Below are 10,940 nucleotides of genomic sequence, written 5' to 3'. Positions count from 1 at the left end.
ACTTAACACAAATTAATATTGGAATGTCCAAAGCATTGAAAAAATTTAAAATCTAATAGCTTGCATTGTATTTTCATGCGCATCATTAGCGAGTGCTGTTTCTATTATTTGCAAGCATGAAATAATCGATAAAAATTTGCCCATGAAAAAACTGGCTTCACTTGCAAATCTTTGCCATTTCCATTTTTGTGGATGATTTGAGGGTGATGCAAGCTGGTGAATTAACCTCAACATGTAAACATTGTGTGTGCTAAGAATAAAACATGATACACTTTAAAAGAGATCCTGATTGTAGAGCATGATAACAGTTGAGCTAGATACATAAACTATGACAATAAAAAAAAACAAATGCAAAACATACAGTAGTGCACAAAATTATCGCAACCTCTAATCAATACGACATATGTTATGTTTCATTTAAGGTTGCTGCACTGAAAATCACCAGAACTAAGCAATTCGATGTAACATCTTTATCTAGAATATATGAGCAGTTCAAACAAGCAACCAAAACTTTATATATCTCAACACTATTGTTTTAATTCAAGAAAAATCTGACACATGTTTATAGCCAAATTTATAGCCAGCTTTTTGCTTTGAGCTATTTCGGCATTATTAGTAAATTCATCAGATATTTCCAATATTCTTTGTAGCACAACACAGCTTTTTAAGATATCCGGTGATTACCAAGTTTACTTCAGAGTTTAAAATTAGAAGTCAGTCTAGCTTGTAACTCTTTGTAGTCAAAGAAAATATATTTTTATTTGATAAGATGACAATAGTACAAGTTAAGTTTTAAAATGATGCATAAATTTATACACTTGGAACTAAGCTGCGATGAGAAGATCTTTTAGTTAATGAGGAACAAGCAGTTGCTATAATTTTGCACCCTACTGTAAGTAAGCCCCTAAGTTTATCTTTGCTAGCGCCAAAGTTTAAATATTATATATATAATTTAAGATTTATACTTAAAATACATTACTATATTTTAACCAGCGTGTCTGATCTTAATATCTTTTCCTTTCACATGTTACATTTGACAGAATCTTTTTAATGTTATTATGCAATTTATTTTCATCAAATTTTTGCTTTAATAACATAAATATTGACAGCTTTAAACTTTGAGTAAAATATTTGAAGACTTCTACATCATTTTGTTGAAAAACTTACTATTGAAAAACAAACTGGTCAAAAGAGCCACATTGGCTGAATGACTTTAAACACCCTAAAGTTATACAACAAGAATATATTTTTTTCATCTTGATTCTATTTCCACAGCCATTTGTCATCTCCCAGCATCTCAGCTAGTTCTACATTAAATGGTTCATAAAACATTTTGAGAAGTTCCTTTGTCTCTGGCAGCACAGGTTTGGCCTTGTAGCCAGAATTTTCAACCTTTGAAAGGTCATTGCTGTTCACCTCTTTCCCTTCAATGACAGGGACTCCAACAAACCTAAATACTCTCTTCATACATTCCTCTTTGTCCTTTGCATAGTCTTCCATTTTGGAAAAGTAGATCTTTTCCTACAAGAAACTTTATTTTCACTAAGATATAATTTTTTAAGTTTTTATATTTAGGATTTTTAACATATTTACATTAAAAACTTTTAGTCCAGTAACAAACAGAAACTTGAAACAAACCTAGTATTAATATACACAATTAGACACTGTCTCTTTGAATGCACTATGAAAAAATACCAACATCTGTGTTTGCTTTGATAAAAATAATGACCCAGACATCTACCCTCACCTATAATTACCTATAATCACCTACAACAATCAAACACCACCTATAATCACATAAAATCACCTACAATCACCTACAAATACTTAAAATCATTTGCAGTAGCCTAGAAGCACCAATCAAGAATCAACTACAATTATCAAATATGTTCTAAAGTTACTTACAACCACTTACAATTACCTGCAATCAACTTTAACCTACAATTATCTAAAATTACTTAAAATCATTTACAATAACCTAGAAACACCAAAAATTACTTAGAGTCATCAGTAATCTTCTATAATCACCTAAAATTACCTGTAATCACCATTAATTAGTTGCAATCACTTACACTTATTCACACCTACCTAAAACCATCAATAATCACTGAAAATCCTCTACAACTACCTATGATCACCTACAATCATCTGCAACCATTTAAAAAACATGTAAAATTGCTTAAAATCATCAAAAACCAACTAAAATGATCAACAACCACCTACCATTACCTATAGTCACTCCCTATCACTAACAATCACTTGCACAAGTCAAATCTCTTTAGCCAGTCCTCAAAAACTAAATAAAATTTTAAGTCACTGATAGCCGAATGCATTTCAAATACCTTCGTAATATAGGTAAAGTATTTTAACCAATAACCTGCAAAAATAAACTTTAGTTATACAGAATATTTATAAGCATATCTCTTCAATCTCTAGTAAATATTAAAAAAAAAGTTTTGTAAACATTTTTTCTATTTAAATATTAATTTTATTTTGAGAAACAAGATTTTAGACAATCAGCAAAATTTATACTTTGCACTTAAACATTTTATTAAGCTAGCTGAAAGCCAAACATTGCATGAGTAATAAAAACATTCACTATTCTGACTTTTTAATAAAGGTGTTTATTTATTCTGTGTCTCTGACCAATGCCTAGTTTAATCGTTTAAACATTTGAGGCATAGCTAAAACAGATTGTTGGGAAACATTTGTTACTCCTTGTGCTACAAATCTTCTTGTGTCATGATCTCTAAGGCAGTCATGATCTCTCAGGTAGTCATGATCTCTCAAGCAATCATAATTTTTAAGTATGCTAAAAATATTCAAGCGCGCTAATTATTCCACAGTATCACAAGTAGGACGTGTGACACAGTAGCTAGCACAACTGTCTGTTCCTCACATTATCCCTAACTGCTAAAGTAAAGCGGTTTTTCATTCTTAGACTTTAATCCCTATAACTGGACATACAGTTGACAGAGCAACAAACAACAAACAAACAATCAGATTTATATATATTGATCGAAACAATACGAAAATTCGGCTGTTTATGTGGCAATATTATGCAAACATTTTCCATAGCACACTATATAATGACTTTAATTTTGAGCTTTATTTTTGTATTTATTTTTAGGAATATAATTCACGATCGCGAGCTTTCTGTTCATGCAACTTCTCTTGAGATTGTTTTTCAGTTTGCTAAAATCATAGTTTTTAGTAACAGCAAACAATTCTGACTCATATTATTCAACATAGTCACCTTGGGGATGAACTTTAAAAGCTCCTTGAGAAGAGTAGAATAACAGCTGTCACTCATTATTCTAACAGTGTATGGACGTCGGTGATAGATTGATGTTTGCTCCTTGTTAAGTATGCAAACTGTGGTCCCATATTTTGGTAGACACTTTGTAAGGGATACTACAGACTCTGAGATTATTTGATGGAAGAAGGAATTTCCCAGCATACTGAATAGAAGAAATTAATTGACAAACTGAAGAAAAATTCGAATGCAAAACTTGGCTAACAATATGAGTTGAAAAAACAGTAGTGCAAGATCTGAGTGGAAAAATTGAGTTGATAAGTTGATTTGATAAGTTGATTTAATCAGTTGAGTTGGTGAACTTAATGAAAGAGGAGGAGCCAAATTAATTAAGTGAGTTGAACAATTTGAGTTGTAGATTTGCGTTGAAGAGCTGAGTTGAAGAACTGAATTAATGAATTGAGTTTAAGGGTTGAGTTAAATGGTTGAGTTTTGAGTTTAAGAATTGAATTAAAGAGTGAATTCAGGCGTTGAGGTATAGATATGACTTAAAAATTTGAGCTGAAGACCTGAGTTGAGAACCTAAATTAAAGAGTAAGTCAAAAAGTTGAGCTAAAAATCTGAGTTAATAATGAAATTGAAAAGCAGAGTCAAAGAGTTGAGTGGAAAAGTTAAGTGAAAGAGCTGAGGTAAAGAGCCAAGTTGAAAAGCTGAATAAAAAAGCTGACTCGAGGGAGTGACTTGAAGAATTGCGTCAAAGGTTTAGGGAATACATTAAATTAAAAGTTTCGGTGAAAAGCTGAGTGTGGAAAAACGCATAGAAACTTAAGCCTAAAACTTGATTTGAGGAGTTGAAGCAAAAATGTAATGATAACATTGACAACCCATATAACATTTACTTAAAACATGGCCCAATGAGAGTAAATTAACAACATTAATTACAAAACTTTAAATCCCAAAGAGTCAACAATAGTTTCTCAAGAGGCATCACTTTAAGATGTGATTGTGTTACATGTAACTAGCAAAAACAATCACAACTTGCTTTTGACGCAGATAGAATTACTGTAAATTGGCGGTCTATTAGAAATGGTGGTCTATCAGAAGTGACGTTAACAAAAAGAGTTTTGCTTTATATTTTGCTTAGCTGGTCAGAAGAAAATGAACTTAATATTTTTATGAGTGAAGTGATGCTAATGTCGAATATATTTTTCGCACTCTCTTGGGCAGAGTCACATTGATATCATCGGCGTAAGCATAATAATATTATTTGCTTGCTTTTATACATTGAAATATTGACTAAGTTAAACAAGAAATTACATAGGGTAAAAAAGATTAAGTTATTATTTATTTTGCTGGTGTCACTTTTAAAGTTTTGAAGAAAAAACTGAAAGGCTTTAGTGCTAGAAAACGAATTACGATGTGCCATAGCAATGATTAATGTTATCTTATACAATTTTCCGGAAAAGTTACTTTGCGGTAATACGACCAGATATTTGGTGCATACACACAATGCCTTCGTCATATTCAGTTTAAAAAACAAAATCTATCTTACACTCAGTGCGCTTGACAACATATTTTGCTTTTCATCTTTGTCTTCTGAACCCCAAGTTAAAAGTTTAATCAGCGAAAAAAAATCTATGATTTTATAAATCTTTTTTTAGTTTGGGATAATTGTTCATTTTTTAGTATGAATATCTTTGTTTCGATTTTCAAATAAGAAAAAAAAGTCTAGTGATAAGTGTTCACAAAAAGACTCAGCTAACACAATACCAACCTTAAAATCTTGCATCAAAAACAAATGTTCTTTACCGAGACATACGTATTCTGTAAAACCTAATATTTGACAAGGGCGGGGGTAAAACGTCATAACCTTTGAACCACACAGTCTATGTAAATGCTTTTATACTAAATCAATCAGCATAAAAATTCACATCATCTGATGCCATAAAAATGCCACAAATACGTAGCAGAATGAGCTTAAACAATTTTTCACCCAATTTGGCTATCAATATTATTACAGCCTACGGTGTTATAATTAATGTTAAAGATAATACCATATGCAATATTTAAACGATCGCCCTCTGTAATAATACTGTTCAATAAAAATCACCCACATTCTATAGATCTAAAATTAGTAAAAGGTTTCCAGCTGTAATGAATATGGCACAACTGGTCCTTGCTAAAAAAATGAGTTAAAAAGTAGTTTTGGCAAAGTGAAACTACGCTCAGGATAGGTTGTAAACATGTTTTCTATTGGCTTAATGCAAAGTCTGAGTGAATAGATTTTGTTTGTTGGCTCAGATACAAATCTGAGCCAATGCAAATAAGATTTCATTATCTGAAGCATGCAAGTAATTGTTTTCTTTTGTTTAAGTACAGATAAAACAGTCTAATCAATTAGCTACTCACTAATCAGGAAGGGTTTGTATAGAGTCTACTAAAGCAGCATCATGCAGCTCTTGACCAATCACACTCATGTTAGGCAACTCGTGATATGCAAAGAGATAAGACAGAATTGGTTCACTAGTTTGACCTGAAAATAGCTTCATTTTGAGCCAGAACAAACTTGGTTGTATTATTAACTAGCTAACATTTCACATAATAGTATCTGCTAACCTAATGAAGATGGAGAACTGTTTACACAACCATGCAAAGCTGAGACAAATAACCCGCCCAATGCCTTAAAGTGAGAAACTTATACTGCCAGAAAGTAAGGAATTCCCAATGAATAAGCACCTCATCAGTTAATTTTCACTGTTAATTGACTATCTCTAGTGAAGAGGTAAATATATCAAAGGGTAGGCTAAACCGGTAGCTCATAGAATAACAAAACTGATAGATTGAAGGTAAGATCTTTATCGTTAAAAAGCAGAATTTTACTACAATAAGTACGAACCATAGCAGCTGGCCAGTTTCAAAATTTAAATCATATTATTGTTCTCCTTTCAAATTGATTTTGGAAAAGTTCGGCATGTTTGTGTAGAGAGGCCAGAAACCAAAATAATAAAAATCACATTGAATCTAACAATGTATGAAAAAATAATAGTAGTTAATGAAATAGATCATTTGCCCTAAAATAATGTTTGGTACTAATCGACAATTACTGTAGTATATTCAACAACCTTTTTTGTTTGCAAGGTGTAAAATTTGGAGTTGCATACTTTTTGCTAGAAAATTTGTTAACTTAAAAAGAAAGAAGTTTACACCTTCAGGGTTGGTTATACTTAGAAACAGTACCTATCAAATAATATTTTTGCTTTAGTAATAATAACACTAAAAGTCATGCAGTATGTTTAGTACGCAGTTGTCTGCACTCGACTCACAACTTATTGATCAAATAAGTGACCATTTGACTACTCTGACATTATGTTAAACCTATATTTCTGGTCTATATTTAACCTTACTGTCTGGTTTATAAATATTTTGCATACAAGTAACAAAATACAATATTAATTGTACTTATTCAATTGCTGGTTGTTAGGGTTGAACAGTCAAATAAACCTGCTAAATTTTAAACAAGAATTTCTGATAAAGGCCTAGCAAGTAGTGAATAAGAAGAGCTAACATGTGCAGCAAATAGATGGTTTTTATCAATTTATATAGTCTTGTAGTTGCTACATTATCATTGATCTTACAGTAAATCAAACATACAGTATTTTGGCGCATTATAAAATGACCATTAATTGCACAATAAAAACACATACCCTTTTCTTCTTGTGCTCAAAAAAGAAATGAGATATCATCCGATCTGCAGGCTCTCGCATGGTTATAATGTAACGAGAAGTGTCAAGCATGGTGTAAGTCAAGTACTGTGCCGCACTCCGCCGTACAAAGTGGGTTTCATTCTCTTTTTCGAGTTTATGAATCAGCGCACATCCTGAGCAGTCACAAAATATGTCTTTTTTTTGTTCAAGATGTCTGTAACAAATCAAAATTAGACATCATTGCAAGGTTGTACATGCGAACATTAAAGTATTTCAAATTTTATTTGCACTAAAAAATATATTTGCTTGAAAAAAAGTTGTTTTTTAATATGATTTTTATGCAATATCTAGATGTAGGTGATAAATATGTGTATAAAACCTTTTACAAAACAAGTATGCAGTGTTCGGCTCCTTAAACCAAAGTAGAATAGGCTTTATACATACACTGGACTCATGAGATGTGTTTCCATCCACTTCAAGGGGCAATCATCTGTCAAGGGAGAACTATTTGTGAAATAGTTTCTCGTTTCACCAATGATACCAGGGTGATGTGTAAACTGCTCTGTCATGTCTGTTGTGCCTGATTTATGAAAGCCAAGAAGCATAACTCTCGCTGCGCAGGTTGTTCTCCTGCAGTAAAATGAAGCACACCCATGAATTAGTTTGAACTTGTGTTTTTATTAATTTGCTCTGGGCATTCATTTATCTTATCTACAACCATTCTTTCACTCATTGACATAAGAAGGATTACTTTTGTCTACATACGTGCCTATGGTATAATGAGCTCGTGAATCTAGCTACATATTTGTTCAACTATTTTTCTGTTTAGCCACTCGCTCACCCACCTACTGGCTGACTCATTCATTTACCTATTAATTGACTTATTTACTGCCTATTTGCTACCTTATTCACTCTTCATTTGCTGTCTTACTCACTCCTCATTTGCTGTTATACTCACTCCTCATTTGCTGTCTTATTCACTCCTCATTTGCTGTCTTATTCACTCCTCATTTGCTGTCTTATTCACTCCTCATTTGCTTCTCAATTCACTCCTCATTTGCTGTTTTATTCACTCCTCATTTGCTTCCCAATTCACTCCTCATTTGCTGACTTATTTACCACCTGTTTGTTGACTTAGTTGTATACTTATCTTCCTGTTTCTTTCAGTTACCCTCATGTTCACTTTCTCTCGCATCTGCTCAAAAGCTCACCAGTCTGTTGATGCAATTGTCCACCTATTTTATCATGCTCCCATTTTTCAACTCGGTTCTGACAGCTTTTTAATGTTTTGTTTAACTGTACGTTGCTACTCATGTTATTTTGTATCACTAATCACCTGTTTATTCAATCTTTCACTCATCTGCTGCGAATCAATTATATACATCCATAGTTTGTTAGGCCTTTATTTCTGCCTATGTGAACACTCGCTCACCCACTAGCTCACTCGTGCGCTTGGATGTAATAATACTGATGATGCAATGCAGCTGTCAGGTTAGTTAGTCTCCATTCCAAATTCCTACATTTAGCCAGTTCATGTATCGCTTGGTGAACTGCATGGTCAGTAAACCAACTCAGAAATGAAGCATTTGTTATTTAGAAACTACCACCTTCTAATGGATTGAAAGATACACAATGTTTCCATGATGCACAGTACTTCGGAGTTGCGCTCTCCGAAGTCGAGGGGATTGGGCATTTCCATGCTGCGCAGTGATTTCCAGCAAATTAGCCGATGAAGAGAAACTCTATAAAAGGAATTGCCGTGCGCCGCGCTTGCGGACGGCAATCCTGCAGACCGAATGTCAGAAACGTCTTTTTATGCTTTTTTCGTAATTATACTTTTATTTACAATACGCCTTCACAATGTATTACTAACTTTAACACAATTTTTACAAAGTAATACTTGACAGGACGCCATGCTGTTTGAAGGAACTTCTAGAAGGACAAGAAGGCTAAATAGAAAAAGAAATTTACCTGCTGAATGGGAATCTGTTCAGTGTGTCAGTCTGTTTAGTTGTCCTTCGTTAGTAGTAAGTTAGTTGTTTTTATTTTAATTTCTGTATGACAATTATTTTTTTCCAACAATATTCACAATACATATAACAATAAAATTTATAAAAATAATCGGAAATACAGTGCTAAAACATAAATACCCTAAAATATTAGTGTTAACGCATCATACCATTCTGTCATTTCTACTCATCGTCTCCTCTCTATCCACAGGTGACACCCTCTGAGTATGATAATGTTTTGCCTAAGTCAAGGCCAGGTGTGTGGCTTCAGCATTTCAGAATGCCAGAAACCATTGTGGATGAGATTTGTGAGCTAGTACGTGATGATATGTCTCCTCAAGAAATATGTGTGAGGGAACCTGTTCTACTGAAGAAGAGGTAATGTCGTTCATTTATTATGTCATCTAGGAATTGTGGCATACGGAGAACATGCCATATAAGACACTTTTCAATATGTCCTGTAAAACTGATCGAATAATTGTAGCAATATTATCTTAGTCACAGGGTCTGCATAGCAATCTTCAAACTGGGTTCATGTTGTGAATATAGCAAAGTTGCAACAGTGTTCGGGGTCAGTAAGACTACAGTTCATCGATGCTTGTATGCTTTCTGCCATGCCATATCAAGAAAAAAACATCAGTTCCTCACCTGGTACTTAGATGTAGAATCAGGGGATATTGCTGATATCATCAAAGCTAATTAAATTACCCACAAGCCATAGGGGCTGTCGATGGAACGCACTTTGAGATCATACCACCTGCTGATGGCATGGCTGATTTTCTATGTAGGAAAATGTACCCAATTGTTGTCATGCAAGCGGTGGTTGATGTTCAGTATCTGTTTAGAGACGTTTATGCCAAAACCCCAGGCAGTGCTCACGATGCCGCCGTTTTTAGAAGATCAAGGCTGAGTACACTAGTGGTGCAAAATATGTCAAAGCGGGATAAAACTGTTCACGGAAAGAGTCTTCCACTGCACATCCTTGGCGACCCTGCATACCCTATGGCTAGAAAAATCATTAAAGGTTTCACAGGGGCCAACTTGTCACCCGAAAAGGAATCATTTAATGTTTACCACAGCAAAGCACGCATGTGGGTCGAGATTGCGTTTGGAAGACTCAAAGCACGCTGGAGAATGCTGCAAAAATGTATTGATGTCAAGTATAAGTTGGTGCCCAAGCTGATTACTACATGCTGTATATTGCATAACATACTAGAAAAGTTGTTATTCCCGCCACCTTCTCAACAGACTAGCAGATGAGCCACCTGAGCATGAACAGCCACTACTTATGTTTAATCATGAGCAAACTAGGATGCAGTTGAGATCCGTGATACTATTAAGGAGTTCCTTGTTCACACCCAGCCATTACTCCGTCCCTTTTACATGTAAAACCACGTTTGAATTTGTTACATTAATTTTGTGAGTGAGTTGAACTAATTGTGTTACTGTATTCAATATTTATGTAAAATCTTTACAGAGTAAAAAATAATAATGTAAATAATAATTTCAACTGAACATACATGAACTGTCTCCAATACTTATGTGAAGTCTTTACATAGTTGAAAGTACTAGTCTAATGTGAGCACATTATACCCTGACAGTTCATTGCTGGCCAATGAGGTGGGTAGCCTTGCAGGATCGGTTGCAGTGTGGGGTGCACCGGGGAAAATATTGTGTTGGTGGGGTGGTATGCTTGAGGCGAATGCATTATTTGACGAATGGGTGGTGTGAGGAAATGTTGTATTGCTGATAGTGTGGAGTAGGCTGGTGAAAGTATCATTAGGAGATTGCGGAAAAGGGACAGAGCCCTGGAGGTGGTTTGGCATGGCATAAGGTGTAGAGGGTTGTTGCATGATCTGTTGCATAATACATGTAGTAGAAATTCCGTTCAACATTGTCATTGAACTCTTTTCAATAATAGCAGCAACAGCCTTTAGGTCATCTTGCCTTGGCTCTGTTAGTATCCTCTTC

At 34.1% G+C, this 10,940-nt stretch overlaps 2 protein-coding genes across 2 annotated transcripts; one reads left to right on the top strand and one right to left on the bottom strand.

Moving 5' to 3' along the window:
* Positions 1-1,263: 1,263 nt before the first annotated feature.
* On the bottom strand, positions 1,264-9,150 carry LOC137407966 (uncharacterized). Its single transcript, XM_068094354.1, has 4 exons — positions 9,140-9,150; positions 7,405-7,590; positions 6,961-7,174; positions 1,264-1,521 (listed from the first exon to the last, which is right to left on the bottom strand). Exons 1-4 carry the CDS (start codon positions 9,148-9,150, stop codon positions 1,264-1,266), a joined length of 669 nt encoding a protein of 222 aa, XP_067950455.1.
* A 99-nt stretch (positions 9,151-9,249) lies between these two features.
* On the top strand, positions 9,250-10,229 carry LOC137407965 (uncharacterized). Its single transcript, XM_068094353.1, has 2 exons — positions 9,250-9,347; positions 9,758-10,229. The coding sequence occupies exons 1-2, from the start codon at positions 9,250-9,252 to the stop codon at positions 10,227-10,229; spliced, it is 570 nt and encodes a 189-aa protein (XP_067950454.1).
* The last annotated feature ends 711 nt before the right edge of the window (positions 10,230-10,940 follow it).

This window comes from Watersipora subatra, chromosome 11, assembly GCF_963576615.1.
Source record: "Watersipora subatra chromosome 11, tzWatSuba1.1, whole genome shotgun sequence".
Taxonomy (NCBI): domain Eukaryota; kingdom Metazoa; phylum Bryozoa; class Gymnolaemata; order Cheilostomatida; family Watersiporidae; genus Watersipora; species Watersipora subatra.
The sequence above is the reverse complement of the archived record's forward strand: the minus strand, read 5'-3'. Positions and strand labels throughout refer to the sequence as shown.